Source organism: Talpa occidentalis, unplaced genomic scaffold (genome assembly GCF_014898055.3).
Source record: "Talpa occidentalis isolate TD23 unplaced genomic scaffold, MPIMG_talOcc4v2.1 talOcc4.12, whole genome shotgun sequence".
In the NCBI taxonomy this organism is placed as follows: Eukaryota; Metazoa; Chordata; class Mammalia; order Eulipotyphla; family Talpidae; genus Talpa; species Talpa occidentalis.
Genome location: NW_023601212.1, coordinates 23,499,991 through 23,524,294, shown reverse-complemented (window position 1 = coordinate 23,524,294; position 24,304 = coordinate 23,499,991). Strand labels below are relative to the sequence as shown.

Here is a 24,304-nt window from a genome sequence, read left to right as displayed (position 1 = left end):
TTTCTACGAGACAGAGACGGTAGTTATATTTAAAGAGCAGCTTTATTAGAAAAGGGATAGCATAGTAAAAGACACTTGCATAGACATAAGCGGGCAGGAAGAGGTGCCCTAGAAGGGACAGGTTTGATGAGAGAGGCCTGCATGGTCGCAGGCGGGCGGCCTTGAGGAGAGCGGCCTCCACTGAGGGAGGTCAGTGAGAAGATCCAGCATGGTACAGGTCATGGGCAGGCAGGAAGCTGCTGCCCTGCAGGAGAGAGTTGGTGAAAGGAAGCACCTGCATAGTCACAGGTGGGCAGAGTGCTGCCCTGTTGTGAGGGCTGTGTTAGGGTTTTTCATCTTCAGGGAGGGGCTCATCTCTGGGTGGATGGTTTGTGCCCCTGACTCTCCCTGTAGCAGTCTGATAGTTTCTTAGTGTTGCGCCTCCTGATGGGGCATTGTTGCCTAAGGGTCTTGGTTTCTATAACTGGGTTAATGGAAAATGCTAATCCTTCTACCCCTATCTCCTTGTGGGAGTTAGGTTCTTGACCTTGTATCTCCTTTCCTCCATCAGTACCAAGAAGTTTTCCATGTATGTCAAGGTCTTGGATACATAGCACATACTGTGCAACTCAGGGGTAGAAGACAAGGAAGCCTGTGCCAGACGTATCTGTACCCCTCTCAATATGCACCCTTCTCCTGGTGTGCTGTGTTTTTACTGGTGAGAACACTGTTGTGTGTGACTGTAAAAGGGTTGAGTCTAGTGAGTCCTTTGAGCAATGGAATATTTAAGGCCATTAACTCATAATTAACACAGCAATAGATGCTATTCAAGCCATAGGAGTGGGTGGGATTACTCTGGGAAATTAAGTGAAGAGATAAGCAAGGGGAGGCTGCAAGTTTGAGTAACATCCACATTCAGTCATCAGCAGGGAAGGAGACATCTGGTGTGTGGTGTATAATAACATCCTCAGGTTTTGATGTTCCTGTTTACAGAGGAGGAAATTTGAGACTGAAAAACATTTTTCTTTTCCAAGACCACACAACTTGATGTTTTTCCTTAATTTCATTCACCAGTGTCTTTTATTCTGTAATGTTGCTGAAGTTCTTTTAAAACATTTCTTTAAATCTCTCTAGGAGTAATTTCTTCTTTTCCTTTTTTTTATATATTGCTGACAGATTAAGACTTCTAAACGTGGTTCCTCCAAATGCATTACACTGCTTCTTGATTAAAACTAGTTTTCAGAAAACTTTTCCAGCTTTGAAAAGTATGAGAAAATTTCACAGAGCAGCTTTGTGGTTTTCTAGACAGGTAGAGATGGTACAAACAGTGGTCTTTACCATTCTGGATGTAGAATCTTCTGAAATGTTGCTGTCCAATAGGGAGAGTCTGTTGCTTTCTGCAAGATTAGTGTATCTTTCAGTTTAGGATGTACTTTTAAAAAATCAATTGTGACCTCTCCACTAATGCCTAGAATAATATCCCCTCCATTGAATTGCCTTTCTGTATATAAGGCCATGCCATCTCCTTGCATTTTCCTTCTCTAACACAATCTTGGAGCGTAGTATACCCTTCACACACCTTGAAATAATATATTTTACATTGCTGGTGTTAGTGTATTTGCTTTTTATAGCCTAGATATTCCTGAGATAAATGTCACTTAAAAATGGATTCCTATTTTGAGAACCCCAAACTGTGGGCTATGATGAAATTAAGCCTCGGGTAGCTCCTGACTTGGGAAGGCTTAGCAGTTCTTTCTGTGAGTAACTTTCCTTTGCCAATCTTCAAGATATTGGGAGGTTACTTCTCTTCTGTACATGTGTTGATCCCAGAGGTTATTACCCAATAGGCACACACCTAGCATTACTGTCAGTTTAGGGCCAACATTATCACATTTAAAATGTCAAACATACAGCAGTATAACCAGTTATGTGTAATCTGCATGATTTATTTATCTTTTAGGAATGGGTTTATCACATGACTACTTACAGAATCCTATAATACAGTTCTTCAGTATTTGTAAATATATCCCTGGAGTTGATCAATTTTCAAATCTGGGCTTTTACTGAAGCATATTTTTATTTCTGTTGAATTTAGTAAATATTAAGGAAAAATAGGTACATATATCACTGGGTTCACCATTGGGTGTGAATTGAAACAGTATTTAGCATAATCATCTTGCAATTTCTTATAGTTGAGGATGGGAAATTCATTCTTGAGATGGTAGAAGAAAAGTAAAAGGCAGAATTTGACAAGTGGTTAAAAAGGAATTAAGAATCCTGTGATATTTCATTAATTCAAAATTACATATTAAACATAGTCGATTCTCATGATCATCCTGTATTAATATATTAATATCCAGTATTAATATGTCGGCTTAAAGTTGGGTGACTGTGGTTCAGTTTACTAATCTAGTGAGTGACATGATAGAAACATTTGGCTACAGACTCTGCTCGGGGCCACCACATTTGTCTTGTCTGAAATATTTCTCAATACCTTCCTCCTCCCCTGTTGAAAGTTTCCGTCTTTAGCCCTTCACTTGTGGTTTTTCTGATCCCCTTGACTTAAATGCTTCCTCCATGCCTTGATTAACTCCTTCCAAGCCCCCGGCCCACACTGACTGTTTATTGACCCTCCTCCTTATATGTGCTTTCAGCATTGGACAGTCAGGTCTAAGTTCTAGCTTAGTTGCCTCTTCGCTCTGTCTGTGTCCTGGTATTGAAATCTTAGTCACTCATGACTATTGTCTTTTCTCTCCAAATCTCTATGATCATCAGTCCAGCAAATCCTGTTAATTTCTCCACTGCTACAAATACCTGATGGTTTAAGGAGACCGGATTATCATAGCTGAAAGACAAGCGTGTTTGATTCCTTTGATCCAGGAAAGGTTCTTTTGCAGAGTCGGATAATAGTTGTGCCTATTTCATAGAGTTTTTGTAAAAATTAACTGAATTAGTGTATGCAAAGTGCCTAGCATAGTCCCTGGCATATAGCAAGCATTTAAAAAACCAGTAAATAAATATATATATGTATTTCCATTCAGTTTTATTTTATTTATTTAATTTTATTTTTATATTCCCCATAGAATTGCAACCCCCTTATTTTGACCCCATTCCCTCCTTTCCCCGCCCCCACCCTCCACAGTGTGTCTCTGGTTCATAGTTGTTTGTTGATTTTGATTTTTTCTTTCTTATATTCATTCTTTTCCCTGGTCCCTTATTTAGGTTTTCTAGATTCCTGCTGTGAGTGAGACCATCCAGTATTTTTCTTTTTCTTTCTGGCTTATTTCGCTGAGCATGATCCCTTCCAGCGCCATCCATGTTGCTGCCAATTGCATGTGTTTATGTTTTTTTGATTGCTGAGTAATATTCCATGGTGTATATGTACCACATCTTCTTGATCCAGTCATCTATGTTTGGGCATTTGGGTTGTTTCCAAAGCTTAGCTATTGTAAATAGTGCTGCAATAAACGTAGGGGTGCAGGTGCTCTTTGGAATTAATGTTTCTGTGTCCTTTGGGTAAATACCTAGGAGTGGAATTGCTGGATCATATGAAAGCTCTATCTTTAGTAGGTTGAGGGATCTCCACACAGCTTTCCATAGTAAAAAACCAGTAAATATTAATGAATCAATTGGTGCTATTTTAAATGATACTAGATTTGCATTTTCTGTAATTACTCATTTTCTATAAATGACATAATGTATGCAAAACTACTCACAGAGTGCTTGGTACTTAGGTGTCCAATACATGTAACTATCCCCAATTTAGACTTCCAAGTTCCCTTCTATTTCTAGGATTCTTTGTATATATTCTGTAAAGATTTGTATTTTAAGTAGTTGAAAATGCTTAATAAAAGTAAATAGAGATGAAGTATAATGAAGAGCCATGTAACTTCTGCTGTGAGTTTCCTCAGGAGCTGATTTAGGTCACTGCATGTGAAAATTTTTCAGTTGCCATCATTTTGGTTGGGTTCTGTGCCGCCTCTTAAGAAATAGTGACTTGTGCTTGGCCTGCTCTGGGTGGAGTGATGGTCAAGGCACTTGGGGCCAAACCAGTTGTTTCAGGGTTAATGCATGTGTGAGAAATTGTGCTGCATTTATACGTGCCACACATGGAATGGCACATACAGACTGTAATGAAAAAAAAAAAAAGAATAGAAAGAAATAAAATAAAGAAGCACTATAAAGAGATGCAAGTTTTGGAAAGAGGGCAGATCTGTAACAAAAGGAATGCAGTTAAGAATAGTTCTTCCTACACTGCTTCCTGCTTGGGCTTCATCTGCTCTTCAGGGAACATGACTTTAGTGAAGCCCCAGTTGAGAAGCTTTTGAAATGTAGTTCCCATGGCAACAGGTGCCGAAGTGACATAAATCCAGAGGAACTTTTCTTGGTTGTTCTACCATCCAAACAAGAATCCTCTAAGGCTCCTAGAGAAAAGTCAACTTTTAATGAAGCTGGCTTTGCTTTCTGTGTCCCAGGGAGCCCTTTCCTGTGGGGCTTATTTCAGGTTTGCCATCATGATTTATTTTCCTTAATTGTGAGTTGACTACAGTGGGGAAAAGAGATGGGATTGGAATTTATTGAGATCACCCAGGTGATGCCAAATCTCTAGGCATGCAAATTATGCTCCAGCCCTCTTGTTATTGAGCTGTGATCAAAATATTGCCCATGTGTGGAGGAATAGTGAGCTCTGGTATGTATGTATAAATGTCACCCAACACTTATACACAAAACACACATGCACACAGGACCATGTTCTAGAGGGTTTTAGTTAGCTGCCAAGTGGGGCGTGGGCAGCTGCCAGCATGGTCCTGACTATCCTCCAGCTGCCCCATCCTCACCAAAATGTACCTCTCATCACAGAGTGTGGTTATGTTTCATAATTAGACACCTGTTTTTTGGTAAAATATTTTTGCCTTCATTGAAATACACCCCAGTAAGCTTTGGTAGATTGTGTTGCTGCACTTTGACAGAATTGGAGGTACAGCAAGCATTAAGCCTGTGTTTTGGGAACTGGGATTTTCACTGGAACTGAAATGGATACAGAAAGAAGGATTAGAGACTGTGAAGGAAACCTTATCTGACTTCATAATTTGGCTTTCGAGCTGTTATTTGAAAAGTTGGGCACAAGTTAAAATGTCCAAGGACTCTCTCCTCCCCCTCTGCTTTTTCCAGTTCTATAAGTTTCTAGGATTTGTTGTTAGCTTGGATTTATCATATCCCTTGCTTGGTATCTTTATATTTCACATATAAATGATATCATTTGGTATTTGTCTTTCTTCTTCTGACTTATTTCACTTGGCATAATCCCCTCCAGTTTCATCCATGTTGCCTCAAATGTCAAGAGTTTATCTTTTTTGATAGCTGGGTAGTATTCCATTGTGAATATACATCACAATTTCTTGACTCATTCACCTGTATTTGGACACTTAGCTTGTTTTCATCCTTTGGCTGTTGTAAGTAGTGCTGCAAAGACTATAGGAGTGCATGTTTCCCTTCGAATAAGAGTTTTTGTATTTTGGGTGGCATGCATCTGAAGAGGTATGAATCTATACTGCTAAGTCATCATATACAGTGTTATAAACCAATGCTACTTCAATAAAAATTAATACAATTTTTAAAAACCATCTAATCTTTGGAAATCTAGGTATACAATTGAATTAGATAAGTACATGCTTACTAGAAGTAGAATTTCTGCTGCTCCAATCCAGATATAAGTCACGATCTCCAGGGGTGACAATTTGTAATCCGTTTTCTAAATCTCTCCTAGTCATCTGGATATTTCGCCAGTTTTGGGGGTTCACTGATCTAATTATTCTGCCTTATATCTTTCAGACAGGAAAATTGAGGCCCAAACAATCACAGAGCAGATAGAATCTAGAATAAAATATGGGTCTCTAATCCCTCCAGGTGAAGAGGTTTTCCAATCTTTTTAGAAACCTACCTGGTCTTCTGAAGCCCACTTTAGTTGATTCTAAATTTCCTATTCAGGTAAACAGTTCAGTAGCCACTCTTGCATTGATTTTCCTCAGTCCCCCATTTTATTCTGCCTTTTCTCTGAGATTATACCTCAATATAAGCTACCTGCACCCAAGTCCTTGTCTTCAGCACAGCTTTTTGCAAAAACCCAGCTAAGATACTCCTAAAACAGTATTTGGAGCAAGTCTGACCAAAATATCCCTCACACCCCCTCACCCAAAGCTGTTTGATTCCAGGTCAGGAAACTAGACATGAATCACTAACTTTATCAAGTACCTGAAACTCCATATTTCAAAGAATTGTTGACTATTAAGTATGCCCTAGTAAAATGCCAAAACAGAAGAAATTGAATTTCAAATGATCATCAGCTCACACCCTCAGAGGTACTGGCAAAAAAAACCCTATCATCCTATGTCCTAGATGTAGAGCAGCCCTCCTCAGAGCATCTGAGTGACTGTGATCAGCCACATTCCTCCAAGAATCATGATGAATGGGAACTAGGTTTATTCACTTTTATATCTTTAGAACCAAATATAGAACCTGGCTTGCAGCAGCTCACAGAATATTTGTTAATCTCAGCTTCTCAATCTCATCTGAAAATGGGAGTAACAACAGCAATTCACAGGGTTGTTGTAGGAGTTCAATTAAACCATAAAATGGAAGAGCCTAGAAGCTAACATGTGGAAAAGCCCTCATAAATGATATAAAGTATCAAACACCCCTGAACTTGAGCAAGACTGAGACACTGGAACACAGAGGGACAATTCGTTCCTGAGAGAGGGATAGTTAGGACACAAGCAAAGCAGGGAAGCAGATAATGGATCTGGTGAAGTGAAAGAAGAACAAGCTACAGTGCCATGAGGGTCACTAGGAGGAACTGGGATCTAGAAAAAGCCAAGAGGAGATAGGTGCCATCAAGGAGAACTCCAACGATTTGGTAATTTCCGGAAAAACTGTGTTTAACTGATGGGGATTGCTTTCTACAGTCAACTCGAATCTCAAGAAATGACTGAGAAGCTTTTTTTCTCCTTGGCCTTAATATTGTACATTCTTGTGGTAAACCGAGGTGTAAATAGGGTGTGGCATGCCTCCTCTGAAGTTGCATAGCATTTTATCTGTACCTTTACTGTGTTTTATGACTTTTTTTTTTGGGATATGAAGTTAGATACGTTCTAGCTTATCTTTTCCAAGAGACAATGTCAGAACTTAGATGGCATGGACTCTGGTTTATACATGATCTCTTGCAGTGGAATATTAAAACCAATGATAAGGAACAGCAAAGTTAGCTGGATCTAGATTGCATATGATCTTTGTAATTTAACAGCTGGTGAATTAATTTCTAAAATAGGGTTGACAAAACACAGGTCCCAGGATTTGGGGGGCAAACTAAAATGAATTATTATATGAAAAATGGTGTTGACTCTGGCATACTTGGATCAGTGTATTAATGCCTAGACAGAAAGTGTGCTAGGTGTATCTAGTAAGTGCTCAGTAAGTAGTAATTTTTAAAACTGTTTTGCATTTTACTGAGATGCTCATTGAACAAATAATGTTTTTAAATGCTTATTTAGATATTATCAAGGGTATAGGCAAACAAGCACTCCTTCTTTTTAAAAGTTAATTTCTAGGGCTGTGATCCCCAGGGAACCTCTGCTTTATATTTTTAATCAGGTCCCTAGATCCTAAACTCAGAATAAAATTGCTGTCTACTGTCAGGGGCTGGCGCTGGTTACAGGCAAGGGTGCTATCTCCTCTGCAAGCTGGGAAAAAGCCTCAAGGCAAAGCCTCAATCAGATGTCCTGTCTCTAGCTCAGAAAGAATTCTGAGGCAGTCCAGAGCTGAGGCTCCAAGCAAGGCAGGAACTAAAGGGGTGTGTGCATCGTTCCTTCTCTGTTAGCACCCAGCCATCTGTCTGAACAATTGAGAGAAAAAGCTGGGCTGGAAGGTACATAGTTGAAGCTCCAGGCTGGAGGAGGGTGAGTGACTGAATTGGGTTGCACTTGTCCTGATTCCCTAGCTTTAAAAGCACAACTGAAGGGCTGGGGAAAGACCTCATTTTTCTACTCTGTCTAGATTGATCACAAGGGTGGGCACTCCAGGCACAGTGGGCTGGCTTCAACCTCTGGGAGAATGCTCCCCAGAGATTGGCCCTGATTTTTGTAAACCCGAAGAGAAACTGGAGTTGGAAGGACACAGTAAAAAGGACCAGAGATCTGATATTGTCTTCAGCTCATCCTTGGGACCTTTCTTCCCAGCAGCATCTGTACTCTTTTTGTGGGTCGTTCCATCCTCCAGAGGGTGCTGCAGAGGCAGAGTAACCAGGGGGCTGAGGCCCAAAATCTGTGTGCCTCTGATTCTCAAGAAGAGGGAAGTGATGGCCAGTGCATCTCTCTTCCTCTAAGTGACTCTTCCCCTGTTCCCTCAGAATAACTAAAACAAGAATGGCTGCTGAGAACTCCTCTATGACAGAGTTTATCCTCGCAGGCCTAACTGACCAGCCGGATCTCCAGGTCCCCCTCTTCTTCCTGTTTCTAGGTTTCTACGTGGTCACTGTGGTGGGGAACTTGGGGCTGATCACCCTGATTGGACTGAACTCTCACCTGCACACCCCTATGTACTTTTTCCTCTATAACTTGTCCTTCATAGATTTTTGCTATTCCACTGTTATCACTCCCAAAATGCTGATGAGCTTTATTTCAAAGAAGAACGTCATCTCCTATGCAGGCTGTATGACCCAGCTCTTCTTCTTTCTTTTCTTTGTTGTCTCCGAGTCCTTTATCCTGTCGGCCATGGCGTACGACCGCTACGTGGCCATCTGTAACCCATTGGTGTACACAACCACCATGTCTCCCCAAGTCTGCTTGCTTCTGTTGCTGGGTGTCTATGTGATGGGGTTTGCCGGGGCCATGGCCCACACAGCGTGTATGCTGAGACTGACCTTCTGCGCCAACAATCTGGTTGACCACTACATGTGTGACATCCTTCCTCTTCTGGAGCGCTCTTGCAGTAGCACCTACATAAATGAACTGGTCGTTTTTATTGTTGTAGGCATTGATATTGGTGTTCCCACAGTTACCATCTTCATTTCCTATGCCCTCATCCTCTCCAGCATCCTCCGCATCCGCTCCACTGAGGGCAGGTCCAAAGCCTTCAGCACCTGCAGTTCCCACATCATGGCAGTATCTTTTTTCTTTGGGTCAGGGGCATTCATGTACCTCAAGCCATCCTCTCTTTTACCTATGAACCAGGGGAAAGTATCTTCCCTGTTTTATACTATTGTGGTTCCCATGCTCAACCCGTTAATCTACAGTCTGAGAAATAAGGATGTCAAAGTTGCTCTGAAGAAAACCTTGAGCAAAATACCATTCCCCTGAGAAAGGGGCTTTTTCTTTCATAGGTAATTTACCTTCCATTGGTTACATGGTGGAATTTTTTTATACTGAGGTAATACTGGTTTACAACATTGTATGTGGTTCAGAAGTATAGGATTACACCTCCTCAGAAGCACATCACCACAGCACATGACCACCAAGACACCCACAGTTACATGGAGGAATTTTAATTCTTTCTCAAACAAGTTTACTTTTCCCACTCTAAGTATTCTTTAGTTTAAGAAGTTTCTTAAAACTATGGGAAACTCACATTTAGCAAGCCTTCAGGATCATTTATTCAACTCTCTATTTCTTGAGGTAGATGCAGATTTACATGCTTTCCCCACGGACACTCAGTTACTCTGCAGCTGAACTGTGACTGGAATCCAGACTCTAATATTGATGTCTTTCCATCATGGTGCATTTTCTTCCTCCCTGAGTCCTAGAAGATACCATTTCAAAAGCAAGCTGGTCTTGGATGTTAAAAGGCTGGTGCTGTCTACAGAAATTTCATGCAACTTTTCAAGGGCTAATTTTAAATATCACATTTTTGCAAGAAGGTAGGAGGTATGGGATTTTGTTGAAATGGTCTTGGCTAAATGGCCAGACAAATTCTTGAAGAGTTTTTCAGATTGTGCGGGGGACGCGTGTGAAGACCCAGAGAGCAGCAAACACGATACCTCCTGAAGAAAGTGGTCTGGAGCTCTGGGGACTTGGAGTGTAAGGGTTTTGGCAACATTGGTTGAAAGACCTTTTAGAAAATGTCAAGGTTTTGAAGGATAGGATTTGGGAATTATTTCACACAGTTTCATTCCCTTGGATTCAAGTTGTGCTTCTAAAATAATGGTGGAGAAGTCTGCAGCTCAGGGTGGTCAGCTAAGGATCTGGAGATTATTTCCAAATCATGAAGACTTTGTATTGTAAGCCAGTAATCAGGCTAGCACCACACAACAGCCAGTCGGAAGACGTGACCACTGAATGCTCTGCTACCATACACGGCGAAGACTATGTGGAGTAGACCCTGTGCGTCTCCAGATCAGCTTTCTGCCCCTTTGTACTTTAGTCCCCATCCTGGGAGGGATTCTGTAATAGGGTCTCTCAATGGGCTTTTCAGTCCTCTGGCTTCTGGTTGAGGTAGAGCAGCAGCAACATCAGCAGAGGAAGTCAGAGGATGGAAGGAGGGTGATACTGTGATATTTATTTTCCCGACCTGCTGCCAATTGGGCTACAATGCCAATAAATGAATCCCTCATTTCCTACATAGCTACAGTCAGTAACTGCTGAGGGGTTCTGTCTACTGTTGTTAGACTGGGGAGCTCTATCACCCATTTCTTTTTTCTCTCAACCACCCTTTTGCCTACATCCATTCAAACAGTTTAGTCATTGTGTTTTTCTATTTTGCTTCACCAGGTAATTAGTTTTCTGCTAGGACCCTGATGATCCATCGTCCTGTAAAGGATGGAAGGGTTGTGTCAGCCAGGTTTGTAAATCCACAGCCAAATGGTACTGTGTAAAGGGAGATAGAGTTGCCTTTTGGTTTAAAAGAAAATCGACTGGCAAATATTTTTTGTGAAGCAATGATCTGTGACATGCTGTGAGACTATTTTTGACTAACGTGATTCTCTTTATGAAAGATCTATTTGGAAAAATGTAATTTGGATGGACATAGAGTTTTGCCCTTTAAGTTGGCACAAATCAGTAAGGTTAAATTCAAAAGAATGAGAGTGGATTGAGAGAACTGTGCTTTTGGAAGCTTGGAATAGATAGCATGGAGTTCAGGCAATTAAAATAATCTGCAGAAGACAGAAGAGCAGCATAAAGACAGAGAGGGCAGTGACCAGGGAATTGGAATATAGAACAAAATTTGAAGCTAGAACTCTAACTTCTACTCAGTTGCTCTGTGACCTTGAGTAAGTTACTTGACGTCTCTGAACACCAATGTCTTCAACTTAAAATTTTGTTCAAAATTATAAAAATTAAATGCTAAGTGCTCAGTAAATTTTCTTTTCATTGCTACAAGATCCTCTCCTGCTAGTATCAGCACTGCCACTAATTTATTGTGTGAACTTGGGACAATTGCATCATTCTGAGCTCATGCCTGCTTATACAAAAAATGATTATGCTCTCTGAGGTTATTTTTACATTCCACTTACAACAAACATATTTGTATATTGACTGAATGGTACATGTTCATGGCATTTAAAATAACACCAAAAAAAAAAAAATAATCAGGGGAAGGAAATCTCCCTTTACTTCAGTTTTCTGGGCCTTGTGTATCTTTTCCAGGTTCCATCACTGCTGCTTGTACTGGAATAATTTTTAGACAGTCTTTGTAGGTACAGTACCTACACACACACATACACATACACACAAAATCTTGTTTTCAAAGCCAGTGAGCAGATGCTTTCAAATTTGTCTGAAAATACATTAGAGGAAGAGGAGATAAGATACAAAAGCATAAAAGAGCAGAAAAGATATTCATGAAGGGTCATGGGTGTCTAAAAAAGAGGGAGAGAGAAAGGAATACTGTGAAAACAAGGGCAAGTCACCTCTGGATGCAGAAGTGTGGTCCAAGACAGCCCTGGCGTGAATTTGGTTTTCCTAATTTCTTGTCTCCAACTCGATTTCCATCATTGTGTAAAACTGCACCATATGGATGTATTTTATTTAATGATCATCTCACTCCTGCTGTAGATTATGTCCTTTTTCCAAATTATAAATAATGCTCAATTAACAGACTGACTTGATAAATCTTTGCGTTTCCCCTCTAAGTAGGATATATTCCTAGACAGGGACATACAAATTTTATAGGATCTTTGAATTTTATTACAAAATTCTTTCTCGAAATTTTATCTCAATGTGTGATCTCACTATCAGCATAAAACTGTTTGCCTTACCTACTCTTGGCTACATAAGGTACTAATAAGGGTGCTACTGATGGAAACTTACTACCTTTAATTTTGGTGGTGGCAGCGTTTGTCTTATTGTTTCCTCTTTTATACCGTCTTGGCTCAAGTTCCAAAGCTATTTGGGGTACCTGGATATGAACTGGGAAAAAGAAGGAAAGAGGGAGCAAATTTGACAATGTTTTCCTCCTCTTTTCCCTGCCTTACCTACCCCCCTTATTTCATTAATAACTGTTTCTTGACTTGATCATATTTCTGGTGTTTTTTTTTTTTAAAGATTTATTTATTTATTTATGCATACAAGAGCTGGGGTACAGGTCAGAGATGAGGGGGGTGAGAGGATTCACCAGAGACAGAGTGGGGATCAGAACAGGTAGATGTACTGAAATACACTGCTGAGGGGAGCAGCGGGCGAGAGAGGAGAGGTCAGCTTCGCCATGTGGGTTTCTCTCTGGCTGGCTGGGGATCGAACTTGTGCTGCAGAGGCTGCAGATTGCTTCATAGTGCGGTGCTTAACCCCTTGCACCACCAGGGAGGCCCTATGGTGATCTTTTTAATCTGAGGAAGGCTTCTCTGGATCCTTCACCTTTGTGATAAGCTACTGAGACACAAAAGGTGTCTTTTGGAATATCTTCCTCCTACCTCTCTCTTCGTTCTCACACTCTGCTCTTATGATGTGCTGGTCAGTGATGTAGGTCTGACACTCATTTATTTTCCTGTGCCCGTCCCACTACAGATTGGACTGTAACTTCATGTGAGTGGACTGCCTGGTGTCTCTTTTGATATATTCTCCACTCATGTAGAGTGGGGGTTTTATAAATATTTATTGGATTCAAGAATGGAGTGTCTAGCAGTTTCAGCAGCTGACTTAGTAAAAGGAGTTTCCTGTTCTTTTTCTGCCAACATCATTTCTCCAGGCACATAAAGAAATGCGTGATTGATCCCTAATATCCTCTTAACCTGATGACCCAGTTATATTCTTCCTACCCTGTGATCTCCAGCTTTACACAGGAGCTACCTGAGTAGAAAACAGACTCTTCCATTGCAAATCCCAACTTTCCATTTCTTTCTATGCTAAAATGTATAGTTTCAAATAAAATGGCTAAGTTAAACTCTAAATCACTATCCAATTGAACATAGAGCTTTGAAGGAAATTTATAAAATAGCAATAATCAAGCATTAATTTTTTTCCTTTTTTTCTCACCCAAGCAACTGTATATATGACACCGCACCCACCATCAAGTGTCCAGTCAGTCCCCTGTCTACCACCCACCAATGGGCCCTGCTACCCACCCCTCCCCCATCCCCATCACCACCTTTTTTTTTTCTTTTTTAAAAGATTTATTTATTTATATAAGCACTGGGTACAGTCAGAAGTGTGGGAGGGTGAGAGAATTCACCAGAGACAGAGCGGGGAGCAGAACAGGCAGACCGACAAAGTACACTGCTGAGGGGAGCAGCGGGCGGCAGGAGAAGTCTGTGTGCCATGTGGGACCCTCCCTGGTGGCCGGGGATCGAACCCGCATTGCAGAGGCTGCGGGGAGCTTCGCAACCCAGCGCTCAACCCCTGTGCCACCGGGGAGACCCCCGATTGCTTTTTTTTTTTTTAACTTCTTTATAGGCCGCAAATGAGAAATCATTCGGTATTTTTCTTTCTCCTCTGACTTATTTCACTGAGCATTATCCCCTCAAGGTCCATCCATATTATTGTATATTGTGCATATATTTTATACTCTTCATTTTAACAGATACGTAAGAGACAATGCACTGAAGGAATATTTCTACAGTGAAAAAATGAATAATTCCTGTAGGAAGCTCCCATTTTCCTCAGATTAATAGAGACTGAAGCCTGAGTTATTGCAGCCACAAGATAAATACACTTGGAAGACAGTCATGGAGGCCACAACCTGATTCTTTTTTACCGAGTTTGCAGGGTGTCTCAGATCAAACCTTTCTTCTTCTTTACTTTTGCAAATGAATATATCCTGTATCCTCTCGGACTTGCTTCGGGGCACATCTGAAAATACAGAGGTTTTGGAACCTTGCAAATTTCTTAGTAATTTTACAGGGGAAGATGACTCCTTTTCCCTTCATAATTTAAAGTGAGTTGTGGGGAACTATTTTGAGAGTCTGAAATATCTTGTTCCTTCTCATTCTTTCACACACTACTTTTCGCTACCCTTGATGATTCTTGCCTGAATCAGTTCCTATTCTGATGGTTGAAATGAGGAGATTTTCTAACTCGATCAGTCCTTTATTATTTGTTATTTGTCATGCATCAGGAAAGGAAGAATTTTTCTTTTTGTGTGTATTTATCCATTAATTCATTTATATCATTATGTTCTCATAATTTTATCTAATGAAGTATGATTTATTGTTCTCATTATTTTGATGCTCAATTTATTCCTAATTTGTGCAGTGGGAGCCTCTTCACACTGACTTCTAGGTCCTTTTAATATGTCTTCATTAGATTTTGAACACTATTCATTTCTGGTAAAATGCTAAGGTTTGGGCTCATTCTATGCTTTCTTTGTCCCCAGTACTGGTTCTATTTGGAAGAAAATGGTGTTAAAAGTTAAGAAATGAATGCCAGGAAGAATAACTTAATGCAATTTTGCAAGCAGGTATTTAATGGATGAATATGAATGTTTTTAAATGCTTATTGATATGTTTGTCCTATGAGAAAACCTGTCTGCATACAGCTGATATAATTGCTCCCTGCAAATGGGTCAATTCTCTGTGGCCCAAAATTGATGATTTTAAGTATTGTGTGTGGTTCTCTTTTCACCACTTTTTACTCACCTGAGAGAGGTGAGTTCAATTTCCCATCAGAGGCTGGGGAGACCACATGAAAGAAAGAAAGAAATAGGCCTGGGAAGAAAAACACTCTCAAGACTCTTATCCATGCGATCTAGCTTCAGATGAGCTTCAGTTGGCCCTTCTAGTTATGACTGCCTGTTCCATTTCCTCCCTCCATTTGTGTATGATCTTGTAATGACCTTGATCTGAGAAGTGGGCAGTTTCATATTCAAGGGACTCCTGTTCTTCATACCCTAATAACATTTTATAGAAGTTCCCATTTAGTTCTGTTTTATAGATGGTAAATGGAGGATTAAAGGAGTTGAGGAACTTGCTAAGATGGTCTACGTAGTGAGTAGTGGGGTAAGAATTGAGTTTTGTGTTTTTTTTTTTTTAAAGATTTATTTATTTGTGCATACAAGAGCTGGAGTATAGGTGCCGGGGTGGGGTGAGGTGGGGGGTTGAGAGGATTCACCAGAGATAGAGTGGGAAGCAGAACAGGCAGATTGACTGAAATGCACTGCTGAGGGGAGCAGCGGGGCGAGACAGAAGAGGTCTGCTGTGCCATATGGGTCAACAACCTGGCCAGGGATTGAGCTCATGCTGCAGTAGCTGTGGATTGCTTCACAGTGCTGAAGCTTAACCCCTTGTACCACCAAGGAGGCCCAAGAATTGAGCTTTGAGTTTAGATTGCGTGTACAGTCCACACTAGCTGCCTTGCAGAGGCTCAATCTTCATGAGTAAGAAACACTTTACTCACTAGTATATTCACCTGATATGATGTCCAAGTTCTTGTGGCCTTCAAGTGGAACAAGTTCATATATTCACTTTTATTCAGAAAGTTTGCCAAAAAGACATGTTGAAGGAAAGATGCTAAAGATTTGTCTTTTTACCTAAGAAATTGAACTAAAAGGGTCAGTAATACAAACATAAAGAAAAATAATATAAACATATGTGAGACCTGCTGATCTATTGTAATATGGATTGTTCAGTAATATATTTAGAAAACATTTATTTGCAGTTATATTCCTAGCCTCAGCTGGTGATCTAACATATGCAGAGATCTTAATGCCTGGCAGATATAGAAGTTGCTAAATACATGTTGAAATGAATCCCTCATGAGACCTTAAAATATTAAATTATGCAGTGTTTTGTTTTTAATTTAATTTTTAAAGTAATTTTCTTAAATTTGCAAAAGCAATGCTTGAGTGTGGTAGGAAGATATAAAAGTAGAGATAAGCAAAAGATTTAAAAAAGCCCATGATCCTATCCTACCTAGAGATAACTGCATTTAGTATTTTGGTATATATTCTTTCAAAATATGTTTCCCTGTGTAGTTTGATGGCTTAGACCAGTTTGCAGAATCAGTATATATATTTTGAAAAATTTATGTGTCCATATATATTCATGTACCCATATATGTGTGTGTATATATATACATATAAAAACATGTGAGGTACAATTCTGTAACTTTATTTTTTATTCCATAACACTTTGTAAACAGCTTTCCACATGATTAAACAGATATCAAAATCATAATTTTTGATGATGACACTGGTTGTCCTTAAAGATGTAAGTCCCTGGAATGATGCAAAATGTTTCTTTATGCTGCACAGAAAGACATAATTGTTTTCTCCTTTCAAATAGCTTTTAAACAGTGATATGTTCATCTGATGATCCTAAATTTCTTTTCCTAAATTCTAAGAGTAGTTTTCTTTTTGCGTTAACCATAGGTGTCAAAGTCTGCAAATCCCTGCCATCACCTCAGGTCAAGTTTCCTTGTCTCTATTCCCATCTCTCTTATTTCCAAAAGTCCAAAGTCAAGTCTAGACATTTCAAGACTCTCCCATTTTGCTCACTATCAATTAGAGTAAGTCCAAACTCTGGTGCCAAACAATTTAGGCTGAAACTATGACTCTAGCCTCACTTACGCCGTACAGTTCACTTTCTTAGCAGAGAGAAGCCTCTATGTCCCAGGCTTGTAAATAAAGCAGCAATATTTTCTCTTGGCCCTTATCTCCACTGCACCCCAAAGGGAAGGAACAGTTTATAGCTGATGAGGAACTGGGAGAATAAACTTGTGATATGGCTCAGTATGGCCCAGCCTCCTTCCCGTGGCTCTTAGGACAGACACATTCTTAGGACGCCTGCTCATCCCTTTGTAATCCTTTTCCTTTTTAGTAAAGACCAACTGTTGTCCAGTTGGATTTGGATTCAAAAACTTAGTCTGTGGTATGCAATAGGGAATGACAAGACCCTGTTATAGTTGTACATCTAAGCTGGGCCTTCTAATCAACTTTATTAGCAATATAACTGGCATTTTTTTCCCGGTCTGACTTTTGTGTCTGATTTACAAATAGATTTTGCACTCAAAGAGGAAAGAAGAATATGATTTATCATCTTTTACCCACCCCAACTGTCTTCATTCCCTCTCTGCTAGGTATACAGTTATTCAATTTTCAATATCATCTGACAGTCCCCAAAATTGTAGTGTAATCTCTTTACCACCATATGGTCTTTTTTATTTCCTTTTGTGGTTCCCTTTGCTCTAAAGATCCTCCTGATTTTCTCTGCGGGTAAACTTTTCTTTATTATTCAAAACTAATAGCAGTGCATTCCAAAATTATATCACAAAACAGATTGTGGATTTCCATAGTTACAACGTAATAATTGGAAACTGTTTCCGAATAAAGATTTAGCATAAAATAATCTGTTACAGAAATGAAAGATACTTTCTGTAATACTGTATAATGATTTTTTAAGAGTAAAAGTATTTCCCAAGTTTTACATAGTATGCAAATAACTAGTTTATTCATTTTATAAGGAATTTCAAAGACAATGAGGTGAATACAGAAGTCATAAAAAGCACAACCCTACCATAACATTGACTAGTTTAAACACATTTAGCTATTTCATAATTAATAAAAATAATTATTATATGTGATATGTGTGACCTGTTATATTACCATGATTATTAGTTGGCCAGATAATTCACTGAGTGCATTCCTGCTTAGTCAGCAAAGAAACTTATTAATTATTCTATCAAAAGTTTCATGTAAGTTAGTGAAGAGAGGGGAAGTTTTTGAAGAAGTGAAGGTTTTAAAAACTTTGTGAGGGAATTTGAAGAATAGTCTCTGGAATCTGGATTGTTTGTTCATTTGTTTCTCTGGAAGGGGAAAATCATTCAAAATAAAGCAAAACTTTGAGGGAGAGCTTGTTACACCATACTCAGAAGATGATTTTGATGGGTATGTCTGCCTTTTTTACAGGGATATGAGAAAGTTGCCCCATGACCTGGAATGTGTTCCCTGTGTCCATGCCCTGCCTACAGTTCCCTTAATATCCCAGCCCTATTTTGTAAAACAGGAATCTTACTTAATTCCCAACCAGGCGTTAATGCTGGTTAAGTTAGGCAAAGAAGGGAGTGAACTGTCAAGAAAGGGGGAAGTTTGAAGATAGTGAATGACAGGGTCCTTGGGTCATTGCTTCCTTCGGGACATGGTGGATTGGTGTCTGGAGGGAGCAGCCACATCTGGAGTGGAACTGGGGAAGAGAGGACCAGTGTCTCTGCAGGGAGGAGAGACAGAGTCCATCAGAAAGGGTAGGAGAGACTGAGACACAGTAGGTCAGGAAATGTGCTGGTGCAGGAGGAGGAATAACATCCTTCCCTACTGCATCCCCCAGGGCTTTCACACTCACTTGGCTCTGGTGGGTGAGTACACATCCCAGGGAAAGCACAGATGCTCACTGACGGGCACCCTGGTGGCCTGTGAGTGGATTCAAAAGTGGAGAGAACATCTTGCCTATTCCCCCACTCGATTTCTAGACTTCCAGGGTGTGCTTGGTCTGAGGAGTTAGGAGAGGTGCCTGTCTATCCTTTACATAATCTCTAGCATTTCCCTAACAGCCAGAGAGAGCTGCCTCCCATCACCACCAACACCCTACCCCTGGGCATTTTGCTTACAGCCTACTGAGCAAAATGCTCCTGGATTTGCTTCAGAGGCTGGGGGAGGCCCCTGCCCTTCACCCCTGCATCATCTCCAGTTCATTTCCTACCTTATGTGGCAAGAATATCCTGCTGAATAAAGCCTGCTGAATAAAGAACATCTTGGTTTATTGTTTTCAGTGTGGAGAGTTAGAAGAGGTACTCATCTCTTCCTAGAATTCTCTCTTGTCATACTTCCCCTGAAGTTACCAACTTGCCATTACTGGAGAGTATAGTTCTTTGGAGAAGATCTAAAATGGCAAAATGGGCAGACCAAAGACACAACAAATGTAACTTAAGGGGATATGACACCACAAAGAACAATTCTCCATAATCCAGTTCTTATCTTCCCATTGGGTAGAGTTCAAAATTGCCATGATAAAGTCAAAGAACTGGAAGAAATGCAGAAATAAGAGAGGACTCTGAAATGCTAATCAGAGATAAAACAAAATTCATAAAACAAATGAATATCATAAGAAATGCAATTAAATGAATAGAAAATATAAATTAAATATTTAAATAAGAAACAAGGATGCTACAGTATATTAAAAGATGAATAGAGGAACTATTTACAATAGCTAAGCTATGGAAACAACCCAAATGCCCAAAAATAGATGACTGGATCAAGAAGATGTGGTACATATACACCATGGAATATTACTCAGCAATCAAAAAAGATAAACTCATGCAATTGGCAGCAACATGGATGGAGCTGGAAGGGATCATGCTCAGTGAAATAAGCCAGAAAGAAAAAGAAAAATACAGGATGGTCTCACTCACAGCAGGAATTTAGAAAACCTAAATAAGGGACCAGGAGAAAGACTAATTATAATAAAGTAAAAATCAAAATCCACAAGCAACTATAAACCAGAGACCCACTACAGGGGAGGGAGAGAAGGGAGTAGGATCAAAATGAGGGAGGTGGGAATTGTATGGGGACTATAACCAAGATGAAAATGCATACATTGTGCAAAAATGAAAAATGATGCAAAAAAAATAAAAAAATGAATAGAGGAGACAAAAGTATTCTAGAAAGCTATGAAAGCAGACTAGGCCAAATACAGGAATGAATCACTGACACTGAAGATAATAATGCACAAAGAACCTGGGTAGAAGGAGATACAGAAATATGAAGAAAAAAAGTAGGAGAGTTCAACACACCACTTTCAACATTAGACAGAATTATGAGACAGAAAATCAAAAGGAAAAAAAATACTAGCTCTAAATAAGGTATTAGGCCACATGGGTTTAATAGGCATCTATAGGACACTGCACTCCAGAAAAGCTGAGAACTTATTCATCTCAAATACCCACAGAACATTTTCTAAGATAGTCCACATGTTGGGTCACAAAACAGTCAATGAATTCATGAAGATTGAAATATATCAAACTAGAAATCAGCAACAAGAAGAAAGCAGGAAAAACCTCGAATATATGGAGACTCAACAACACACTACTGAATGACTATTGCAGAGGTGAGGAAATCAAAGAAGAAATTAAAAGTTTAGAAACAAATGAAAAGGAATATATAACTTACCAGAACCTGCAGGGCACAGCAAAAGCAAAAGTGGTACTAAGAGGGATGTGTTTAGCAATATAGACCTGCAACGAGAAACAACTGAAAGAAATAATCTTGATTTCTTCCCTCTATATAAGAAAAAAAAGTTTTTATTTTATTTTTTTTAAAGATTTATTTATGCATACAAGAGCTGGAGTACAGGCCGGAGGTGTGGGGGTGAGAGGATTCACCAGAGACAGAGTGGGGAACAGAACAGCAGATTGACCTAAGTACACTCCTGAGGGGAGCAGCGGGCGAGTCAGGAGAGGTCTGCTGTGCCTTGTGGGTTGCTCCCTGGCTGGCCGGAGGATGGAACTGATGCCGCAGTGGCTGCGGAGAGCCTCATAGGTTGCGTCTTAACTCCTTGCGCCACCAGGGAGGCTCCAGTGTTTTTATTTTAAGAGACACAAGATGGGTGAGAAATTAAAAAAAGGTTACTTTTTGAATGTTTTACCACACGGCACTGTTTGGTCTGTAAATTCTCAATGGATGGGAGTTGATTCTCAAAGCTTCTTTTGATGATTTGGAAATGGTGACTAAAGTAAATCTTGGGTCATTGTCTCTAACAGTCCCACTTAAGTGCCAAGAATAAAAGAGGAAGCATAAAACTGAACCTCCAAATTCAGCATCAAATGACATGAAATCCCTAGAGTGTTTGTATAGGACACTTGAATCTCAAGATGCTAGGTAATGAACATAATTCAGTCTCTAAACAAAGGTAGTATAATTTCTATAGGAACATGTCTTTGAGAAGTCCCTAGGATAAATTGTGTTGAATCAAGCCTCTGAAATCTTCAAGTAGCCTAAAATTCTCCATAATATATCAGCCGGGGTTCTGGTGCAAATGAGGGTTGCTCTTTTTCTTGTGAAGTTGATGTAGGCCGCCTGGGAAAATCCACAGAAATATTGGTCTATTCCTAGAATACCTTGGAGATCAGGGTCTGTAAAAGCTCTGATTCTCAGCACCAAAGGAATCAGGAGAGATGACACTTGAGGCCGTCTGCTTTATGTACTAATACCACTTTCATCTGTGTGCTGAAGGGAAAAGAGATATTTGGCACAGCACTGAGGGGGCCAGGAACCAGGAATGTGAATGTTAGAATCATTCTTATTTTTCTTTTAAATCCACAACAAAGTGGTCTGCAGTTTTTGATCCCTTCTTTGCTCTCAACACTGCCTCTGTTATGAAATGGAGTGAAGAGACTTAGTGACAGTAGGGAGGACATACAGAAACAGTAGAGGATACTTTTGTCTTTTTCCCCATGTAGGGAACCCCATATATAGTTGGGACAGGGAGGCAGACATAGGAGGAAAGCGCCTGTCTTGTATAAACTTGTAACAGTGGGTTTGGGTTGTATTACTGGCTCTTTGGGTATCACTCTGAGCGCCCTTGGGCAGTAAATTCAGGTACTCCATCTCTTCATCTCTCAAGTGAGGACAGGATGCTTGCTGACCAACTAAGAGATTATAACTAGGATTAGTGATCAGTCCACAGGAGCTGCGGTATTGCCAGTGGCTTGGACGGGACATAAGATGAGAGAAGAATGGCGAAATGGAGGGAATCCATGTATTGACTTCCATCATCCATGCTTGTGCCTATTATCTGTGTGTTTTATACCCGATTTCCACGGACAACTCCCCAGAAGAGAATGACTGACAAACAGCTCTTCAGTGACAGAGCTTATCCTTGAGGGATTATCAGAACAATCAGAACTCTAGTTTCCCCTCTTTCTCTTGTTCTTAGGGATCTATGTGTTTACTGTGGTGGGCAACTTGAACTTGGTCACCTTCATTGGACTGAATTTTAGCCTTTCCACTCCAATGTGTTTTTTCCACTTCAACTTTTTTTTTTAGATGGATCTTTGTTATTCCTCTGTGTTTACACATGTTTTTTCCACTTCAAGTTATTTTTTATTTTTTTAAAAAAAGATTTATTTATTTATTTATACAAGCACTGGGTACAGTCAGAAGTGCAGGAGGGTGAGAGAATTCACCAGAGCAGGGAGCAGAACAGGCAGATGGATGAAATACACTGCTGAGGGGAGCAGCAGGCGGCAGGAGAGGTCTATGTGCCATGTGGGACCCTCGCCCAGTGGTCAGTGATCGAACCGGTGCTGCAGAGGCTGCGGGCAGCTTCTCAACCCAGCGCTCAACCGCTTTGCCACTGGGGAGACCCACTTTTTTTTTTTTAAAGATTTATTTTTTCATTTACACAAGAACTGGGGTACAGGCCAGATGCACGGGAGGGTGAGAGGATTCACCAGAGACAGAGTGGGGAACAGAACAGGCAGACTGATAAAATACACTGCTGAGGGGAGCAGCGGGCGAGACAGGAGAGGTCTGCTGCGCCATGTGGGACCCTCGCTGGCCAGCTGGGATCAAACTGCAGAGGCTGCGGACAGCATCACAGCCCGGCTCTGACCCATCTGCGCCACCAGGGCAGGCCCACTTCAACTTTTTTAAAGTAGATCTTTGTTATTCCTCTGTGTTTACACTAAAAATGCTAAAAGACTTTGTATCAAATATTACTCTTACCTACAATGCATGACTACACTATTGTTCTGTTTCTTTGTCAATTCTTAGTGCTAAGTGTTGGTATTGATGATCTGTCATCCCTATGTGATTATCTGTAACCCTCTGCTATATGTTCACCATCACTTATGGTCTTTTCACTGCTGCTGTTTGGTTGGTATGTGATAGCATTTGCTGGGGCCATGGCCCACAATGGAATATGCTGAGACTAATCTATAACCACAACCTCATTGACCAGTATCCTTGCAAATTCCTCCCCCTCTTGTAATTCTCCTGCACCAGCACCCATGTCAGTGAGCTGGCATTTTTCATTATTGTTGGAACGGTCATCACAATATCCAATATAAGCATCTCCATCTCTTGTGCTTTCTTTCCAATATTCTCCATGTTCTTTCTGCTATGGGGACGTCCAAAGTCTTCAGTACATGAGGCTCCCATATTATTGCTATTTTTTGCATCAGGGACTTTCACCTATTTAATAACTTCTTTCCCGGATATATGGACCAGGGTGAATTTACCTCAGTCTTCTACACCATCATGGTTCTCATGATGAACCTTTGATCTCTAACTTTGAGGATTAAGGATTTTAAACTTGCTCTGGGTAAAACTCTAGGTAAAACTCTAAAATGAATGCTCTTCTGAGGGTCTTGTTAGGATTAAACAAATAATGCTTACTGGTAAGCATTATACTTACTTACTGGTAAGTAAGCATTATACTCAAGTATCTTTTTATTTACAGGTGGAGGAATTCCAACCTTTTATCTCAAATAAGATCTTTCTAAAAATTCAGAAATCTCTTGTTTGTGCCATTTTTGAGGATTATGACTTTTTTACTGCATATCTCATGCAATTTAGTGACTGTTAAATACTCATTGTTTTATTGGACTCTATACGAGGCTCAATGATAAGTAAGATAATACTCTGTGCTTTCAGTTTTTCTTGGTAGACAATGTGGCTGCAAGATTGGGCAGCTGGTACTGTGAGGATCCAGGGGAATGAATTTATTTATTCTTTAATTATAGGATAAACCTTATCAGAAATTAAAGGTAGAAACCTTGTTGCCATATGTAAATAAGTCTTCCAGCTTCTAGAGAGAATGCTTATCCAGGAAAATTGTAAATTGCCTCTAAAATAAACATGTACACACAAGAAAAGGTCTTGTCCAAGAATTCTTTGCATGGCCTGAAATATAGAGACA

General features: G+C 40.1%; 2 protein-coding genes across 2 annotated transcripts in view; both read left to right on the top strand.

Annotated features, from left to right (window-relative positions):
* Nucleotides 1–24,304, top strand: part of LOC119242111 (olfactory receptor 151-like) — a 368,040-nt gene that overhangs the window by 44,834 nt on the left and 298,902 nt on the right. The window lies entirely within an intron of this gene.
* On the top strand, nt 8,326–9,332 carry LOC119239944 (olfactory receptor 145). Its single transcript, XM_037504333.1, has one exon. It carries the CDS (start codon nt 8,397–8,399, stop codon nt 9,327–9,329), a length of 933 nt encoding a protein of 310 aa, XP_037360230.1. The 5' UTR covers nt 8,326–8,396; the 3' UTR covers nt 9,330–9,332.

Excerpts from the sequence above, each read along its gene's own strand:
- LOC119239944 (XM_037504333.1), top strand. The coding sequence starts at position 8,397 with ATGGCTGCTGAGAACTCCTCTATGACAGAGTTTATCCTCGCAGGCCTA.